The sequence below is a fragment of the Cantharellus anzutake genome, assembly GCF_015039405.1.
Source record: "Cantharellus anzutake strain C23 chromosome Unknown EI90scaffold_9, whole genome shotgun sequence".
NCBI lineage: Eukaryota > Fungi > Basidiomycota > Agaricomycetes > Cantharellales > Hydnaceae > Cantharellus > Cantharellus anzutake.
In genome coordinates this window covers 557,622-577,394 of record NW_024066959.1, presented here as the reverse complement: position 1 = coordinate 577,394, position 19,773 = coordinate 557,622, and the positions used below count along the sequence as shown (strand labels likewise).

Genomic DNA, 19,773 nt, shown 5'->3' with positions numbered 1-19,773 from the left:
CCAAGAATTCCGTCTCGTTGATAGTAAGTTTGAAGTATTTTTGCTATTTTTCTTTCTTTCGATTTATCGTGTATAGTCATAATAATTCGTAAAAATTCGTAAAATTCGTTAAAATTCAGGTCCTTCTATTTTCTCATATCTACTTGTTGTATGAGGTTTTTGTGATTTATCTGGCATATTTCCATAATGGGTTTCCATAGTGTGGCCGTTATTTCTCCTACAACGTGGCTGTGTGCGTAGATGACACGGCCTTAACTACATGTATATAAACACAGCCTAAGTGGCCAGGGACCCTTGTCTGCTTTGGGCCCGTCATTATGCATGCCCACATCACACCCTACCGGGCCCTCAGCCCTGGGCGATATACCTGGACACTCTCGACCCCAGGTTAGTCCCTGACAGCCAGCCGCAATCGGAATGAATGACATAGCACCTATGGGAACCAGTTGTTGGTCATGCCAGTACAGTAGTATCTTTGCAGATGGAAAAGAATGGACCCCTCTTAGGCATGGGACCCTCCAGATCTTCTAAGGTGAAACACTTGTTTCTGACACACACAGCAGGACTGTGTTTCATGCATGAGAACTGAGGAATGGTGTTAGATCCTGCATCTGATTGGACAATGAAGGAAATAAAACTCACAAATACATCAAGGCCATTCCAATGACTGCCACCCCTTCTACAAACGACAATTTGAATAGGTCATGTCCCACCAAAGCTCCATGCCAATCAAAAGTGCTGACATCAACCTCTCATTTGTGTTTGCTGTGCTATGAATCAGAAGTCCACTTCTGTTCCACTATGTTGCACCCCACCTCCTTCTGTTTCCTGTTCTGATTCAGTTTTGACTGCAGTCCTGTCTTCACTTCTAACAGAATAACCGCTGGAAAAGTGAAGCTAAATATAGTAGCTCAGTCTCACTATATGCACAAGAACTATTATATTACCTAAATATAAGGTAACATACAATGAGTATAAGATATAAGAAGTGAAGGATGAGTAACTGACCTCAGTCTCACTATATGTGCGAGAACTGAGGAAAAATAAACTAATTCAAATAGTATGTGGCTTTCACAGATAAGTCTGAAATAGTGTCAGGGCACAGCCCCTGACCCCACACACCCTCAGGTACCCTTCCCCCATTTTCTCCTATTTTTCCCTTCACTGTTCCACAATCCCGCATGCATGCAGACCCGTGGGAACATTCTGGGCAAGTTACTCACCCAGAAACCATCACAGCCACAACTGTGGGAACTTTCTGGGCAAGCAGCTTGCCCAGAATCTTCCCACGGGGGTGCCAATTATGGAAAGTCGGCAAAGAGCCGAAAACTGTATAGTTTCTGACTCCCATTTGTAGCGGCTTCACAGGAGGTTGAGAAGGTTACCCTTCTTCTCAACTCATTTCCTGTGAAGGCTGGGGCTAGCTCCCTCAGTGAGTTTGAGGATCTCGGACTGGGACTAGATACCCCAGTGACTAGGAGGATCCCCCTGGGCCCATCACGGAACGAAGGCCAGGCCCTGACAAATAGCCAAAGAAGGAAGAAAGTGTGACTTGTTCCCACAAGTCACATGGTCTAACCAAGTAAACTCGGTCAGACCAAACCTTCTGGCAATGTCCAGAAGGGGTCACATGCTAGTGCCTTTCGGCACTATATTGTTAGGTACCAGGTCAGCGGCTCAAGGAACAAGGCCCCAGGGGGTTGGGCTTCAGCCTCAGCAACTCTGAAGGAGCACTGTGCCCACCTACTGTCTCAGTGCCCACATTTCAAGGTGACTTGAGGCTGCCTTGTTGAGGGGGTGAAAACCAAGTCGATATTCAGACTAAAGTTATGATGATGTAATATACAAGTATATATAGTAAGGAAACTGAATGGGTCAGGTGACAAATAAACAAAAAGGGGCCGGCATCCAGGTCAGAGTGCATGGTCATGACATATATGCGCTGCCCTCCAACAACTTCCAACAATGCCACTCATATTAGTCTGATTTTGCTTGTCTGTGGCATCTTTTCAATTGTAACAGTATTGGAGGTTTGGCACCACATAAGTTGCCTCTGGTTTTGCTGCCTCCAATTGAAGGTATGCCTCATGCTGTCAGGGACACAGTGAGGAGGGGCAGTGTGCCTGGACCTTTCCCTGGAAGGGAGGCCGGAGGTAGAGAATGGGCAGGATTACCATGGCCTCAGCGACTCAGAGAGGAGCGCTGTGCCTATGTTCAGTTATGCTTAAGAATCTAGTCCTTAACTTCAGAACAAGGGGTGCAAACTCTGGGGGATAGTCGTTTGTCAATTTTGCACTAAGGTGCCATCAACTATGGCTCCTAGCAGATTGGATCAGATCGGATCCGGATCAGAATCCGCGGATATTTAGAGGTTTGAAACAAAATCCATATCCAGTGGTTAGAAATCCGCGGATATGCGGATCAACCGCAGCTTGTAGATAAAATGTTCCGAAATTGCATTTCGTCAGAATGTCCTTGATGAGAGCTTTCTAACAATACCAAATTTGTTCATATTGGTGGAGAACTGATGGAAATATGGGGAAAACTTGGAGGTCAAATGCCTAATTTGGAAATAACGGGCCTGGGTGGTCAATTAAGACTTGAAAAAAATAGGAAAAAAATATAGAAATGTAGGAGGGGTATCTAGAACAGTAGGCGACAATAAATCCGTGGATAATCCACCCATCTGCGGATTAGAAACCACAGATACTATCCACTGGAAATCCAAAACCGGATCCGTGAATTTTCGGATGCGGTTGCGGATATCCGCAGATCATCCGATCCGCTAGGAGCCCTACCATCAACTACAGTACAGGACTTATATACATAATAAGAGACAAATGGGAACAAAGGGAAAACCCAAGAGGGACTTACCCACTTGCTGGGTCAGCAAGCTCATGAGAGAATCGCCTTATCGAGCATTGTGGAGTGGGTAGGTGAAGGGTGGAATTAGCGACAGCTATTGGGAAGTGGGAAAACCTTTGCAGGGTTGGCAGAGGTCCTAGGAGGTCCATAGTAATATTGGGTAGGTAGAAATATTATTAAACGTCTAAGATGAGGATAAGAGGTACTGGAGAAGGTACCAGAGATTGGAGGTGGATGTCATATCTGTGCATACCCAATCCCAAACCAACTCCTGGACCTCCACCATCACCACCTCCGGAGTCCTACCCTACCGCTGTCCGTTCCAATATTCACCTTCGGTCCTGGCACCACACCTCCTCTCACCTCCCATGCCACCTCCACTCCTCCATTCCTTCTCCTGTCCTATCTCCATCCACTCCGATACCCACCTCGGACCGAACACCACCCCTCTCGCCACCCTCCTACTACTCCTCCTCCCACTCCTCCTCTTCCTCCTCACAACACCTCCACCCTTCCGTCACTCTCCTACCCTTCTCCCATCCGCTCTGACACTCACCTTCGGACCTGACACCTTTCCTCTCCTCCACTCCTCTCCTCTTTCCTCTTTCCTCTCTCTCTTCCCTCTGGCCCTCTTCCGCTGCCCTTCTGCCAAGTTATGACCTTCCGCTGCTGTCCTGTACCTCATACTTGGACACCACTCATACCTTCACTCCAAGACTCCGTCATAGCTCCTACCTCGGACTTTGACTCCACCTCGGCTTTAGTCCATTGCATTGGTGACCTCATACTACGTAAACACCATTGCCAATATTCCTCAGACTTTCAACCCTGCCTCCGTAACCTCCGTAAGCTCTGCAACCTCCAAGCTCCACGGATCATCTTTGGCACTTTTGCTGCTTGTAATGTATCTCTCGCATTTTCCCCTCATCCCTATTTGGACTGCTGCTTCTTCCCATTCTAGCCAGTTAGTCATCATCCCCACTTCCCCTCATCCTCCTGCCCCTCTGGGCTTCGCCCTCCTTACCTCCTTTCGGACCTACCACAGGTTCTGCCCTATGACCCTCGGTACCACTCCACTTCTGTCATCCCTTTGTTCCTGTTTGGACGCCTTCATTCCGATTCGGACCCCCTTTGTTTCCCTGTGCTTTCGCCTTCTCCATTATATATATCGGCGCTTGTACATACTCATTTTAGTCCTTAGTCTAAAATCGACCTGAAATGCCCCCTAGAGACTTCCTGCTCGCCTCCTATGAAATTAAGGACCAAATTGACAAACAGCAATGGCACAGCGCTCCACTTGAGTCGCTGAGGCCAAGGTCCCTCCTCCGGTTCTGCTCCGGAATCGTCCGCCCTCGCCCAGTTCTAACAGTGGAGGTGGACCAGAGGTATACCGGAGGGTATGGTGGAGGTGAGGGAGAGGAACCGGAGGTGAACCAGAATGGTGGCAGAGTAGGTCGGAGGTTAGGTGGATGTAGGGAATGGATGTGTGGTGATGCGTGCTGTGCACGCTTTCTTTATTCATTGTTTATTACTCTTTATTTCTCGATGTAAACAATGTATATAAATTGCGGGGAAGGGTGAAACAGGTTTTCACTCTTCTCCTCCCCTGTCGAAATTACAGCTCTATACTGCCTAATTCCTGACAGCTTGAGGATAGCAGGAGTCAACACCAAGGTCGGAACCTCAACCGACCTTACAGTGGAGTAGGTATGGATATGACACATGCCATGTTTCCTCTGTTTTCTTGAAATCCTCTCTCCTACACCAAGGCTTACAAAGAGCCAGTATTGTGGTGTAGTACAGATCATTATCACTCTCAGCAGCTCATCTTGTAGGCCAATGTCCCACAATGTCATTCACTTGCTGCCTTTCAAACACCATGGCGACTTTTTTGTAACTTCATATTCTTGTATCTTGAAATTCATCTCTTGTTCTGAGAACAGCAAATAAACATGTTTACTTCACCATCTTGCAATATAACAGGTAACTGAAAGTGCAGAGTCCAGCAAAGCGCAAGCACTCTAGTTGGAGGACCTTGTCAGAAAACAAACCCAGTCCCAGGCAAAAAATTTGCAGGGCCCACTATGGAGTAGCAGGAATAGGATATTAAACTGAAATCAGTGTCAGAAATTTACTAATCAAGTGACTCTGGTGCAGAGTAATTCACTGGTGTACCTTGACATTTTGAATTCGGTGACCTAGAAATTGGCAGAAAAAAATGGTAATCTTCCCCAGCATCAATGTTGCTACCCAAAGCAGTTGGGATCCCTTCCTGGACAATCACCTCATCATCTTTAAACAGGGAATTGTGACACTCTGCATGGTCCTCCATGCATTTGAGATGGTTGAGATGTTTCTATGGGTAAAGCAATGAGCAGTCTTTGTTCAAAGCAAAGGCTGTCTCACATCAAGGATATCAATCATGGTATCCAGAGTGAATGGTTTCGGTAAAATATCGTTCATCCCTAGAGTGGAGTCCGTCAATTGGACATATCCTTTTGGATCAATTGGTCACACCATTTGAGTAGTAGGTTTCAACCTCTGCTGGCTTTGAATTTGTCGTCATCGAGATTATAGGTGTCATCTGGTCAAATTTCCGAATCAGGGTCGTCGCCGATATTCCATCCAGCCTAGGCATCATGATATCCTGATAAAAGGTCTTGTTATCGATGCGGCGGAGCTGATTGCTAAATCACCACTGCACCATTAAGACTAAATCATATTTCTTTGACTTCATCTTATCGACCGCCTTGAGCCCATCTTCAGCAACGTCGATTGCACATCCGGTCACCTGCAGAAATTTTCTCGAAAGTCCCCTTGCTACAAGATCATCCTCGACAACAAGGACACGAGGAGTCACCGCCCAGTTTTCGGTGTGCGTCTCGGTCCGACTTCTCTTCAACTTCGAACTGCCAGTCGGCGTATCTTGCGCAATCCCCGTGAATCCATTATTTATACTCGACTCCTTGCGCACCGGGAGCGACGAGGATATGTTTCCCATATAATCTGCCTTGCTAGAGGTGGTGATCATGGGTGTAACAGCAACAAGGGCTCTAGGATCCGGCGCAGCAATGTGCGAACCGCCGAGGACGGGAACTCTTTCTTTTGTCTGGTTATGTTCATCTGTCGTCTTCGCGAACGAGTCATCCTGCCCTCCTGTAGCACCTGGCTCAGGACTGCCTTGCCGAGGAACATTAATGTCAGGGACGGCAAGCGGCAACTCCCGAGATACTTCATGCGGGGCTTCCATTGGGACACCATCGTTAGCAGATGCAGTGGCGAATTCCAGGTGAACCGGAGCATGAACAAGATGAATTTCACTGAGAACGGCGTCTATTGAGGGTCGAGCTTCTTGCTCCAGATGGCAGCATGTTTGAGAAGACATTCTAATGGCACTCCTGTATCCCAGTTCCAAGGCGATTTCCCGGATCCAATAGCAGTGATCACCTGTAAATCATTTCTAAGTGTAGGATAAGGAGTCTGGCTGAACAGTATCTGTCTACCGGTTCAATCCCTTTTAAGGCATGAATTCGACAGGGGAAACACGCACATGTATGCAGGTACATCCGAACGCGTAGACATCGCTCTTTGCTGTCTTGACCTCCTCGATGATAACCTCGGGGGCAGAGTATCTGGCCGTATATCCAAGTGCCGTCGATGTCGTTTGATCCGCTATTGTTAGTTCGTTAATTACCCGAGATAAACCGAAGTCACACAATTGGGCATTTCCATAATCACTGATAAGGACGTTGTGCTACAGGGACACATCATGAGGCATGTTTTCAAGCTAATTTGGCATCAACGCACTGACAGGCTTGATATCACCGTGAATTATCGTAGGAACCTGATTGTGAAGATATTGCAGTCCATCTGCCATATCCCGAATCTGATTCAACATACGAGTCAACAAACCTGACCCCTATTTTGTGGATCGATCTCACCAGTGCGACCCGATTTGAGTCTGGGTGCCGTCGCAAATAATCAACGATGTCCCCATTTGAACACCACCTGGATATCAGGACGGCCTTCATATCGCATCGTTCGCCTTCGATGGCATAACCGATAAACTCGATGATGTGGGGATGGCTGAGCGTTTGCAATATCTTGACTTCTCGAGTTAGATGCTAAGAACACTGTTAATTCATAATGATGGACTAAGCCAAAAGCAGCCCCTTACCCTAATCGTTTTCCTCGTTAGATTAACCTGCAACGGTGCATTGCTCGCTGGCGGACGAAGTTCCTTGTAACATACCTGATCAGAGACAGGGGTGTCATTATCGCCTCGCTATTCTGCCAGTGAGAGTTGGAGACTCACCAGGATGGGGTTCTCATCTGGAGGCTCCCATTGAGTGACATATACAGACGAGTAACCCCCTGACGCCTTAAGCGCCTTTGCCTCATGGTTAAATTGGCCGCTGAGATCTCGCACTGAGGTCAAACCGCGTCGAAATTCCTCAATGAATGCTGCCGACGCAGCGTCTAGATACGAAGTCAAACTCATATCTCTGACGCTCCTCGCAGCTCTCAGGCTGGATATTGCGGGCGTGGCACTGCCCAATTCGGGCCTTGGTTTTCAGCCCCCCATCTCGTGACGCTACCGCTTGGGCGCTTTTTTAAAACGTCCTTAGCCTTTGCCCAGCCTCCTCTTCACCCTCTCGAACGCAAACACTACCCCCATCTGGGCATCCGTGAAAAGATGCCTGGCTCTGGCTTGCTGCGGGGTGGCACATTGTAGCGAAATTGATTGGGGCGGTCAAAGATCTTGTCATCTCTCGCGGTTGTTCACATCTTTGTCCGCATCTTGTGACTGCCGTCAACATGGGAAAATTGTTCCTGAGTTCCCCATACTGGTACATAGAAGCCAAACCCTCTATTCCAATAGAGACTGGTCGGCCCAACCGCACGAAGCCTAAGTACTCAGCTTCCTCGTCAATGATCTCGAACATTCTGCCTCTCATTCGTAATGTTGCCATCTTGCACCGGAGCTGACCGCAAAGAACGAAACCAGGTCGGAGAAAATCTTGTTCGCGAAACTTGCGGCGCAAGCCCGAGCCCAGTGAAAACGTGATCACCAAGCATTCGTCGAAGTGTGCGAGCCCCCTCGGGCGGAGTTGCCGTGGACCCGAGAGCCATCGACGTCGTTTGATCCGCTCGTGCTAATTCGTTAATTACCCGAAACAAACCGAAGTCACATAATTGCACATTCTCATGATCGGCAATGAGAACATGATGTTACAGGGCATCGTAAGGCCTGCTAGTTCGGCATTGGCTCACTGATGGGCTTAATATCACCGTAGACGAGGGTTACGCCAGGTGGGACCATGCCGACTGGCCCAACTGCCCCCAGCAACTGGAAACGACGGAGCATTGCCTCTTCGCTTGCGACCGTTTCAGTATCTAATCCTAAAATCGGAAATCATCCTCGCATCAATTGATGACAAATCTATCGTTCAGGCCTTTTGACTTGATCTAGCTGCCCTCCCAACTCCTACCCACTATCCGCTGCGTTCAAGTTGCCTCTACAATCATCCCACTCTGCAGCCCCCCTCTTAACATGTCCTGTCCTACACCAGCAGTTGGAATAGTCCTACACGTATGCTATGCTTTCGTTCTCTTCACTTTGATTTGAACATGCCTTCCTCCCTATGATACCACCATTCCACGATATTCTGCCAACTGTGGTTACACATCGCTGGTACCGCGTTATTTCCTCAATCTGCACTCTTCGCCTCCGCCCTCTGCTTTCGCCTTAGATGATTCGAAACCTGATCAGCACAGCAATATGTACCCGCGTTACAAATTATATACAAAAGCAGGTTTATGGATCGTTATTTTAGACGCTTAAACATTCCGATTGATTCTTGCAAATTAGATGTCTCAGCCTCATAAGTGGACAACTGGGCGAAGCACGATGCAGTTAGAAACATGGAAATGATACAGGGTAGTGTGGGGTTGCTTACTTTCTCATCATTAGATGCCCGGACATCGGCAGGAATATTTTGCTCGTAACCAGGCTGCGCCTTTAGTTTTCGGATCTTTTCCGCATTCAGATTCGCCAGATTTAGCTTCTTCTCGCATTTCGTGATCTCTGCGTCAAGATCAACAAGACCCTGGCAGCCTTGTCAGCTGGATCAAAGAACATTATGCCTTTGTGCTCACTTTGACCAAAACAAAAACGGTTGCTGTAGGACTCAACACAACGGATCCACAACCTGTTGGCACTTCAGTTGAATCTGCCACGACGTTTGCCGATTTGCAACCTTTGCTCAGCGCGCCAATCGTGGGAGCTTGAGAAGCCAACATTCCATGCTCATTCTGTGATGTCGAAAGAATGATGGCCTGAATATTCGTCTGCAAGTTGTACTGTGCCGCCAGGGATCGCACGGCCTTAATTGCAGCAAACACAGTATCAAAGTCCCTCTCAGCATCAAGATAGACAAAATCCGGATTCTAGTGAGCCGATCATCTAATCAGTATCATGATCAGAGAATCGAGGTTTCCACTGACATGAACGGGGAATGATGACACCATGATCGACGGTGTGTTATCCCCAGGTCTTCGAGGCAACCGTTGCCATAACTCCTCCGTGACGAATGGCATGAAGGGATGAAGAAGTCGAAGACCAAAATCTAAACATGTGTATAACGTGTTTTGTGCGGAACGTCGTGTTTCAAGTGATGCCTTCTCATCTGTCATGGGCTTCATGGCTTCCTAAATATCAAGTTTGAGTACTGATCGATAAGGTAGTTTGTTAAAGTGAACATCTCACTATGAATACGTCGCAAAGCTCGTACAACCAGAAGTTGTAGACAGTCCCGGTGGCTGCCAAGAAACTCCTGTCAGCCAACTGCTTGTTAAGGTCAGAAACCGCGATATTCAGTTTGTGAAGGATCCATCGCTCAGCCAATGATTCTTTGCCTGTTGGCTAGGTAAATGGAAACAGAGTCAGTGTTATTCGGAACGAAATGTGGATATTCGTACTTGATGTGAAAGCTCGGGCACCCAGCCTTCTTCGAACTTGAGCATTGCGAACTTCGTAGCGTTCCACAATTTATTGCAGAACTTGCGGTAACCCTCAACACGAAGGATCTCAAGGTTTATATCGCGACCTTTTAAGATAACATGAAATCAAGAGTCGAACTAAAAAATTCGAGGATTCGAGCTGTTCCACGCACCTCCCGACGTGTAAGCACAAAGAGCAAATCTCAGTGCGTCCGTACCACACTGGGGAATTCCCTTTGGAAAATCTTTCTTCTGTCCAGCCTTAGCCTTTGCTATTTCCTTCTCGTCCAGATTACCCTCGCTGAGCTTCTTGTGAAGATCTTCTAGCGAGATGCCTTGGATGACATCCAAGGGGTCAATGACGTTACCCAGACTTTTACTCATCTTTCTGCCATGCGCATCTCGAATCATAGCGTGGCAGTAAACATCTTCAAAAGGGACCTTGTTGGTCAGTCGGATGCCAAGCATGACCATGCGCGCAACCCAAAAGAACAAAATGTCCCACCCTGTCTCCAGCAGGGACGTAGGATAGAAGCGTGCAAGGTCCTCTGTCTGAGCCGGCCATCCCTGTGTGGAGAAGGGCCATAGACCGGACGAAAACCACGTATCGAGAACATCTTCATCCTGCTCGAGGGTGAAAGGTTTGCCTCTAGCCACAAGTTTGGCACGTTCTGCAGCCTCCTCGACAGTACGCCCTACGACCCAGTTCTTATCGTCGATACGCTAAAAGACGCACAGTAAAACGGCATATGGAACTAGAGGATAAATAAAATAAAATACTCACATCTTGAACCTCGCCTTCCACATTGACGAAATAGGCAGGGACACGGTGCCCCCACCACAACTGCCGCGAAATACACCAATCCTGTATGCCTTCAAGCCACCGGTACCATTCATTTTCGGATGCTTTTGGTGCAATTCGAACTTCACTGGCCTTCGTTCGCTAGTAGAGACATGCAACTGTTCATAAGGGAGTTCGAGGACAGCGGGATATGTCCATGCCTTGATAGCTTCCTCGGCCAACGGCTTGCAGTTTACCCACCACTGAGGCTTCATAACGGGTTCAACGACATCGCCAGATTTACTGCACACGGGGATGTTCATCGGGTTGTCTTTAGTTTCAACGTAATCCCCGATTGCTTTCAAAGCCTCTACGACTGCATTACGAGCATGGAAACGCTTCAGTCCCTGTAATCGTGTCAACAGCTACCATGGGGTCACAAGCACGGGAGGAAATACACCTTGAATCTGCCAGCGTTCTCATTCAGTGTCCCATCGTCGTTGAGAATATTGATAAATTCCAGGTTGTGACGAATGCCAACATCATAATCATTTGGATCGTGAGCGGGCGTTATCTTGACAGCACCGGTTCCGAATTCCATGTCTACCGCGATGGCATCTGTGACAATCGGAATCCTGCGATCGGGAATAAATGGATGGATGGCGACTTTCCCATGCAAATGCTAATACAAGTACTGTGGTGATGCAGAAAAGGCAACGTAGAAGGAACCAACCTTGTAGCGAGGATCATCCGGGTGGACAGCAACGGCAGTATCACCCAACATTGTCTCCGGGCGGGTGGTTGCGACAATAATCTTCTCATCTGGGACACCACGATAGTCATCGATATGACATGCAATAGAAGACAGCTACAACGAACCAGTGTTTTCGATATGGTACGCAAAAGAAGTGATGACGCCAAATTCGAACTTTTCTTTAATGTCATATCCTGGAACATTTAATAATGTACGCCCCTCTACTTTTTTCTGATCTACCTGTTCGTTATGGAATACCATAGTTAGACTGGGACATTGTCACAAGAGAATTTCTCTGACCTCTAAATTTGAGAGTGTAGTGTTGAGTTGAACACACCAGTTGACCAGTCGATTGGCTCGATAAATGATGCCCTCTTCTGAAAGTCTACAAAACGTTTCAACCACAGCAGCGGACAGCGTCTGATTGGTCGACAAGTGAGCAGTGTGAACTTGCAACGGGAACACAAGAATAATAATTGACCTTGTTCATTGTGAACGCTACTCTACTCCAATCGAAACTCCCCCCTAGACGTTTCATTTGCTTTGTTATTCTCTCTTGGTAGCTGTGCAAACCGGAGACCTCAGCATTTGCCGTGAGGCGAAAAATACAAACGCCATACTCATTTTTCCACTCAAGAACTTGTTCTAGAAATTTCTCTCTTCCTAAATCATGCCTTGTCTTCCCAGTCGACTTGTAGAGTCGCTTCTCCACAACAGACTGAGTCGATATCCGGCATGATCATAGCCAGGGACCCAGAGAGTTGTCTTTCCGTGCATGCGATTCCTAGGATAAAGTCGTGAACATTCTGAATAAGGGAGCGAAAAGGAGGAATGTAGTACCATCGTATGAGCGCGTCCTGAATAGCCACGGTCAGGCCATGCCCAATGTGCAGACTCCCAGTAACGTTAGGCGGCGGAAACGCGACAACAAAAGATCCTTCAGGCCTGACATCCCCGTCTGTCGTAAGGGAGGGAGCGAAGAAACCTTCCTTCTCCCACCAATCGTACCATGCCGATTCGACAGCGATCGGATTGTAGCCGCTGGCCATAGGCTTGCTTAAATCTTGAGGGATGTTTCAGGGGTGAAGTGTAGAAATAGTCCTAAAAATCATACCTTTTTTCTCCCCCCTGGGAGTTGTGTTGACAAACGGCTCCTCCTCCTCTTTCTTTGAGGCTTTCTCTACCGCTTTTTCCGACTTTTTCTTCTCTCCACTTGTCACAGCCTCGGCGGCTTGCTTGGGGAGCTTGGTTGCCTTTTTGGCAAGAGCCTCTAACCGTTTCGCCTCCTTCTTGGCTGAGGATCGATCATGTCAAAAGTAGTGGAACGCGTTTTCAGTGGCAATGGGCGTGCAACGCGTGGAAGGCTCGCACCGGCGCTTTTGGAATTAGGATCGGGGGCATTGGATGGGTTTGCCGCATTATTTTGTGTCGACATGAGGTGCGACGAGAAAGATCGTTGGCGCAAGTAAGGGTGGACGCGTACCAGAAATGATCGAGTTAAGCAAACATAATTTCGCATGAAAAAGGATCAGATTGAACGGAATTGGCCGAATCTATTGTCCCTGTCATCTGCGAGTCATTCAGTACTATTTCGGGCAGACTTCTAAAAGCGCAGGAGCTGGCCGACTGAATGCCATTTCCAGATTCGTTAATTCACTACGATTTGAGCTTCCTTTGGACTGCCTGCATCTGCGAACGGAAACCTGGGCTGACCACCATCGCGTTCTTTCCACTCACTGTTTACTTACTGACCCATTTCCTTCCAGAGACGGTAGTTTTTGCACCCTTGCTCTCACAAATCTGCTTGCGACAAAGCCATTCCCTGTTTCTCTGTCATCACATAGGCGGTGGCCTCTCTTTAACGGGAAGGTTATCACATCGACATCAGTTTGACCACAGTGGATCAGAATTCGCATGTGGAAAGTTTCATCATCGCAATGCGCTACATCACTCAGGAGCGATAGGCCTCAGCTCGCTAAGGCCATTCACCCAATTCGGCTCCTTGAGGCAGTCTTCATCCCCTCAATTTCTGACACCACTTCTTCCCGGGCTTGAGGGGCTTCAAACCGCGTTCCTCGACAGATACCCCGCTACATTATGCGGCACAAAGAGCGTTCGACCCTTGTGTTCCCCGAACGGCGAGCTTTCGGGAGAACTTGTCACGAAATTTAGTAAGCAGACACCCTCTGAATCTATCCCTCGCCCACGCTTTAACAAACCCCAAGTTTAGTTGTTTGCGATGACTTGACGAAGGATTCTAATCCGTTAACTAGGCCCTTCAGTCTGACCGCGCTCCACCTATCACCTTCGAGTGCTTGCAGCTGAATGGATGGCCTATCCTCCCAACCATAAGTACCGGCAAGGAATTTTCGTCAGATGGATTCCTTTGGCGTTGTCCTAGTCTTTTTTATCCAGTATTTCTATCATCAAGTTGAAAGCCTGAGGTGCACGCATATGGGATTTTACAACATTGCCTGTGGGGATATCCAGGAGGAATGGATCCCATCATTCCTGCCCTGATTTCCATTAGGGGATGAGATACATGATTCTATGTCAGATCTAGACATCCTGACGCGTGTAGAATACTGCGAGGACAAATCAATGAAATACCAAGGTATGATTATAGTACGCTATCGAAAATTGATCGCAATCACTAATATTAAATGCCGGTCGATACCTTACTAGGACTCTTGTACATGATTAGTTGCCACACTGGCGCAATTAACTGTATATCCATATACCTCGGCTAATGTAAATGCTCAGTCAATGGCCAATTCAGAGTCCGGCATACTGATATGAATATGCTGGTGAATGGACAGGAAATGCTGGTCCTAGAAAAGTCCATATTTCCCGAATAGATGTCGTTCAAGACGAACCGCCGTCCCATTTCTGCGGTCGTTGACAAATGCGTGGGCCTTGGGAATAATGTCATCGAGCGCTTTCTGTGAATGAGCTGCAACGGGAATGCGCTCCCCTATGCGACCCATTAGCTGGCTGATGAAAATTCAGAAAGGAAATACAATGAAACTGCGCTGACAAACATGACCTACCTAAGCACTTCAATCTCCGTCCTTATGACCACCGCCTCCTCGCCATAACCAAGCTCCAACGTGCGCACGTAGAAACGGCCCAAGACTCTTCCGGTCGACATCCAATGAGACAACGAGTACCCAGGGAGCGCAGACATGTCCAATGAATTCCTCATCAAATTATAGATCGAATCTAGTATTAAACGAGCTGAATGAAGGACTTTTTCCCGGGAGTCATCGTGGGAAGCTCCCATGTCCATTCGAGGCTCATGAAGCATTATGGTTGCACTGCGTAGAGCACAATAAATTTATTGTCCATGTGGTTAATCACTAGGAAATGAACTCACACATGCGGAAGAATATTCAGCTCAAACAGGTGTCCCAGGTTAGTCGTCACAGGTGATCTCAAGTTCCGATCGCCACAAGTCGGACACTTCTCCAAACCGTGAGTACAAGTGAATGTTGTCGAGCAATAGGCATCACGAAATTCCCCGGGAATGCTTCCCACAAAAGCAGAGATAGATGAATCAAGGCTTTGAAAAATCTTTGATTCGACGACACCCGAATCGGACCCCGACATTGCCAAGTTGTTCCTGTCTGAGTGTCGACGGATTCGTGCGCGGGTATTGAATGCCCCAACGCGTGACGTCAGTATCATTGCTTTTAAATGCAGGATGAATGGATCCGTCAAGTTGCGAGGATGATTTGTAAACAAGTCCGAATCGAACAGTCTCTGGCGGTATCCCCGTGGGATGTCCTGGGTGAGCAGAAACTAGTTAGCGCGATACCATAAGGCTGTGGCGTGGGATTAGCAAACCCCTAAGTCTAGGTACTGCAATGGTACTGGAAGCTCCTGACCAATGTCGGCTTCATCAAGGCAACTAGCCCATTGGGTACTCATCTGTTGACTGTGAATTTCACGAAGGTGGTGCGTGTGATGCAGCGGAATGACCCTGAAAAACGATATACTCACTGTTTCTCGTTGATGAAAGCAAGCCAGAACAGTACTCGGTTTCGTTCCTGGTCTTGGGGGATTTGGGACGGAGGAATGATAGGATCAAAGTCGAGAGGATTATGCATGCTGATGAATGCTGACACATTCAGGCCGAGCGGAACGGCTAATCTGGCAGCGGCGCCAGTCACCATCCACCACTTCATAGACAATCAATCAGATAAACGCACGGGAACTTAGTGAAGAGGATTACGTACATCCGACCAGCTTCGAGAGGAGAATGCAATTGCGTGAGCGTCCATTTTAAAACAATCAGAGTCTCAAATGGCTTACGATGCATTTAAATACTGTGAAGTTTAGGAGGTCAGTCTAGGCGCTGATTTTGCCGATCACATTACTCACATGGTACCAACCTAAAACCACATACGCTCTTGCAGCATCCAGAGACCCGGATCCAGTGCGAGCATCGTGGTCTGCATGGTGCCTGGCGACCCCCGCGTGCATCCAGGCAAAATGAAGATGATTTTCCAGTGCTCGATCCAACTCGGGCAATCAAAATGGTGCGAGACAGAGGAACCTGCAGGTGAGGGTCGAGACGAGAATATACGGCTGCAATGGCACATATCGCATGTAGCAGTGATAAGCAGGGGTACGTTGGCAGGAGCGGACCGTCCAAAACGGAAGCAATAAAGCGAGAGCGATGTAGCAGTATGGTGGCGAAGGGGACTCGGTCAAAAAATATGTGGACAAGCTGTAGCAAGCCAACGGTAGACGGGAGTTCACACTTGTGTGATGAACGGCGCGGTGCACCCAGTCGGCGACTCTCAGAGCCCTGGTTGGGTGCAGTGAAATAAGACAAGGGTTCGGGGCTTTCCGTGCGACTTGCGCTCGGTGAACCGAAATGAGGCACAAGGCTTGGACTTGGTTGAGGGGCCAGTGAGGATGTAGACGGCAGGAAACCTAGGAATTCATCGAACGAATGATCATGGTATGTCGGGCCGGGACTCCCCATCGGCCGTAGGGGGTGTAAATCTAGGCTACTCGTCGAAGCATTGTTGTCCATGTACGGTACCCCACTCCTGGCACTGTCTTGAGAAGATGTTTCCCAAGCAGAACTTCGAAGTGTGAAATGATCTGAGGGGTTTGAAGTGGACGGCCGTACGGGGGGGCTTTGCCTCACAGAGCCAACCATGGGGGGTTCTACCGATTTTGACCTTGAAGGGCCTGTACGCCAAGTTAAGCCTAGGCAAGCCTGCAGCACGGGAGACGAAAAGATGCACCTAGGTCGTCCTGGCTGTCATGGTCATATGAGCATGGCACTTGGAAGGGTTGTCCTTGAACCGCAAGTGCAGCGATCGAATGGGCGTATGCTTTCGTACAAGGGGTACAAACGGGGCGTCTTGCATCGCACTTCATTTTCTTGCGCCTTCATTCTATGTGAGTAGACCGAAGTTTAGTTAGAGAAAGAAAGAGTACCTGCATTGGTGACACTTAAAGTCGCATTAGCCAAACACTCGGTGGCTTCGAAGGGTTGTACATACCGCCTGGTTCCGCCGCAAGGGCGTTAAGGATTCCATCCGAACTGATGAAGGTTTTTTGGGCATGCGGGAGAGAAAGTAGATGCTTGGAGCATATTTTGGACAGGAACACCAGGTTATATAATTGTAGGATCCCCCATTTGTGTCCCGTCGGATTTTGAATTTTCTCAGGTCTTGCTTCTCGGGCAACGGGGTGGATCTGTCCGCGGATCTGGTTACACTAAAACTTAATAAGGTAAATGCCAGAGCAGATGAATTGGGTCCAAATTCTCAAGTTTTCCAGTTTCAGGAATCCAACTTGATCAACGTCGCTATGGATGTGCATTTGGTAGACTTCTGCAGTGCCCCAGGACAGATTCTCAACGGTCTGGCAACAGCAATAAATTACTCTGACTTTAAATTTGATACACGTGATCTAGTTTTCGTCTCCCTCCCCAATGATTTCGGCACTGAGATTCTCGATGGTGATAAACGATCGTTGCTTTTCAACGTCAGGAGCCGACAGATAATGCCACAGGAAAACCTGTGACGTAGCTCACTATTACTGTGATGTTGCTGTGATGCGATACGTGGGCGACGATCATAAATTGCACAGATTCCCGACTCCGTGCGTACCGATACGTTTGGGACGTCCTTTACAAGCTCTGCAGTGTCAGGGGGCGGATCAGAAAGAGGCCTCTTGCGCAACTTAACAGCTCTTGGGTTGAAATTCACCCAACACGGCATCATTTACAATACCTCACTCGCGCGGGGCTTTCAGTGCGCGGGGCCTTCGGTGCGCGAGCGCTTAGTTGGAATTGCTCTTTCTGTAGTCCGAGTCCCCCGAACAATTGGAGGTGGCTGCTCATCTCGAGTGACGGGGTTTGTCTCCCGTCACATGTGGGGGTCATGTGGAGTGTGTGGCCTCAGACGGTAACCATTATCCGTGTCCCTGTGAGCAATCCCGAAAGATTCGACAAGCACTAATCAGTCAAATCACCATTATGAAGGCACGATAGTAGGCAATCAAACCCTGGTGTGAGCCATCACCAGTTGAAACTTTTGGCGCCAGCCTTGTTGTGGCTTCGCAGTCGGAGTCTGCCGCACAGACGTCGTGAAAACTCAAGCAGAAATTAAAAATTTATCTTGACCTGTGGCGGTTGCCGAGGAAACGTGTTATTTGCGATAACTTTCCAGTACCTGATATGGTTGATTAGGCCTTGGGATCGGATCAGTGACATCGGTGATGAGGTTTGAATTCAAGCTTCCGCTATGTACATCCTCTAATGTTGGAGTGCACCGTTGATGTTTCATCACAGCGCCAAGGGAATCGCGTGATCGTCACAAATGGGCTGTCCTTATTCCCTTTCGTGGAACTCTCAGTCGTCTGGTAGTCTATGAGTTCCGTCCATTCCTGGTGCATTGATACAGCCTCATGTCCTTCGATTGAAGTCCCACGAGCCCCTATGACTTCGAATAGCAATGCACTCAATCGACCTGAAACTGATTTAGCCGACACAAGCCTGGAAAGGGCGGTCGTATGTTACCGGATGATCTTATCCATTCAACCCAAAGGGTGACAGTGCTTCACTAAGCACTCTCCGGGGTTGCCCTTAGTTTGTGGCCGAGCGGGTGGAATGGTTCGGGTTGCTCCGATAGCCATATCAGGCGAGGTAGAAATTCAGTCGTCCCTGGAAATGGGTAACCCACAGTCTCGGCCAAATATATACCAGGATGATATTTATATTTCGGGCAAGGCAAGAGGCTACCGTTCGTCGCAGTGGCGCAAATCGGATGCCCTGATGGTAACCTGGTCCAAACTCCCTCCCTCTCTTATGATGATCGAAGATCAGCCATTATACAGTCTCGAAGCCAATTCGCTGGTGAGTTTTAAAGCCGAGGTAATATCGTCCCCTGATTGATGTTAAACCTGGGCAATTGCACGCTGCAAAGCGGATCCAGCAGGACGAGCCCGGGGGATATTCATCATTGTCTCACAATCCTTGTTTTGATGCTCAGCAAGGGCCTCGTCTCTCGATCTTGTCCGACGGATGGTCCCGGACTTTGGGACCGAAGAATATTCATGTTATAGTGTGCGCTGCACCATGGTCCTGCCTCCGGATTGCTTGCACTGCTTTATAGGAAGAATCAATGCATGGATATTCAGCCCAACCTGCGAAAAATGGAAAGATAAAGACCTATGATCTATCACCATCCCTCGTGCTGAACATTCCCTGAAGACCTGATTCTAATATACCGTTGATTCGCCTACCACTTGCCTTTTTTGCTAATGCCTAGTAGCGGAAGCAGAACATGTTGCATGACGTTAGGATTGGTAATTCCTGAGATTTACAGCGGCAACATGTTGAGTTGAACACTTAGGAGGTTTTGCCATGGGATGCCACGCAATTGTTCTCTGTGGGCCGCAGAGTGGTGTGACCGCCCATGCACCTTGTACCCTTTCCACGTGAAAAAGTAAGATCGGGTTGTGCCATCGCATCCCCAGAGTGTGATGATCCATCTAGTGAGTATATTCCGGCTATGAAGTGCAGCAAGGCTCGAGCGAGAGCAAAGCAAACGATGTAAGCGGTGGGGACGATGATTTCCAGGCCGAGTGCGATAAGACAAGCGCATAATGGTGCGCATGTCCTCCCCCCCTGCCATCCCGTCACCCGTTGCACCCCAGATTCATGTCGACCAAACTACACCATCAAGGTCACCCACACTGCACACCGCTTCCCGAGGAGTCACCAGGCTGTCGGACGATGGAATCATATGAAAGCTGCCCCCCCCCCACTAGCCAATGCCTTTAACCCCACTGCCCATTGTCTGTACCCATTTCGCCGAGTGCGAGATCATCTCCAATGCTTAAT

General features: G+C 48.3%; 4 protein-coding genes across 4 annotated transcripts; all 4 read right to left on the bottom strand.

Annotated features, from left to right (window-relative positions):
- Positions 1-5,368: 5,368 nt before the first annotated feature.
- Positions 5,369-5,866, bottom strand: EI90DRAFT_2909956 (CheY-like superfamily; the record flags this gene model as incomplete). Its single annotated transcript, XM_039054382.1, has 2 exons — positions 5,369-5,512; positions 5,570-5,866. 2 exons carry the CDS (start codon positions 5,864-5,866, stop codon positions 5,369-5,371), a joined length of 441 nt encoding a protein of 146 aa, XP_038919897.1.
- Positions 5,867-6,178: 312 nt separating this feature from the next.
- EI90DRAFT_2649297 (kinase-like domain-containing protein) lies at positions 6,179-7,556 on the bottom strand. The gene is made up of 5 exons (XM_039053397.1): positions 7,181-7,556; positions 6,807-6,989; positions 6,677-6,751; positions 6,416-6,619; positions 6,179-6,360 (listed from the first exon to the last, which is right to left on the bottom strand). Exons 1-5 carry the CDS (start codon positions 7,364-7,366, stop codon positions 6,199-6,201), a joined length of 810 nt encoding a protein of 269 aa, XP_038919896.1. The 5' UTR covers positions 7,367-7,556; the 3' UTR covers positions 6,179-6,198.
- A 709-nt stretch (positions 7,557-8,265) lies between these two features.
- EI90DRAFT_3255419 (tRNA synthetases class I-domain-containing protein) lies at positions 8,266-12,837 on the bottom strand (the record flags this gene model as incomplete). The annotated part of the gene is made up of 19 exons (XM_039066597.1): positions 8,266-8,762; positions 8,826-8,975; positions 9,025-9,315; positions 9,373-9,576; positions 9,635-9,790; positions 9,847-9,974; positions 10,041-10,590; positions 10,652-10,810; positions 10,870-11,055; positions 11,109-11,330; positions 11,382-11,470; positions 11,528-11,642; positions 11,703-11,822; positions 11,884-11,965; positions 12,023-12,120; positions 12,156-12,186; positions 12,243-12,465; positions 12,517-12,696; positions 12,774-12,837. 19 exons carry the CDS (start codon positions 12,835-12,837, stop codon positions 8,694-8,696), a joined length of 3,117 nt encoding a protein of 1,038 aa, XP_038919895.1. The 3' UTR covers positions 8,266-8,693.
- A 1,081-nt stretch (positions 12,838-13,918) lies between these two features.
- EI90DRAFT_3042924 (uncharacterized protein) lies at positions 13,919-17,285 on the bottom strand. The gene is made up of 9 exons (XM_039059214.1): positions 16,925-17,285; positions 16,664-16,802; positions 15,961-16,607; positions 15,786-15,926; positions 15,405-15,583; positions 15,249-15,339; positions 14,779-15,188; positions 14,453-14,719; positions 13,919-14,396 (listed from the first exon to the last, which is right to left on the bottom strand). The coding sequence occupies exons 1-9, from the start codon at positions 16,985-16,987 to the stop codon at positions 14,234-14,236; spliced, it is 2,100 nt and encodes a 699-aa protein (XP_038919894.1). The 5' UTR covers positions 16,988-17,285; the 3' UTR covers positions 13,919-14,233.
- Positions 17,286-19,773: the final 2,488 nt, after the last annotated feature.

Excerpts from the sequence above, each read along its gene's own strand:
- EI90DRAFT_2649297 (XM_039053397.1), bottom strand. The coding sequence starts at position 7,366 with ATGAGTTTGACTTCGTATCTAGACGCTGCGTCGGCAGCATTCATTGAG. Across the intron at positions 6,620-6,676 it reads TTCACGGTGATATCAAGCCT|CACAACGTCCTTATCAGTGA; the intron begins GTCAGTGCGTTG and ends GTGTCCCTGTAG. Across the intron at positions 6,361-6,415 it reads TCGGATGTACCTGCATACAT|ATACTGTTCAGCCAGACTCC; the intron begins GTGCGTGTTTCC and ends ACCGGTAGACAG.
- EI90DRAFT_3042924 (XM_039059214.1), bottom strand. The coding sequence starts at position 16,987 with ATGCCCAAAAAACCTTCATCAGTTCGGATGGAATCCTTAACGCCCTTG. Across the intron at positions 15,927-15,960 it reads GTCTCGACCCTCACCTGCAG|TTGGATCGAGCACTGGAAAA; the intron begins GTTCCTCTGTCT and ends TGATTGCCCGAG. Across the intron at positions 15,189-15,248 it reads TGCAGTACCTAGACTTAGGG|GACATCCCACGGGGATACCG; the intron begins GTTTGCTAATCC and ends CTGCTCACCCAG.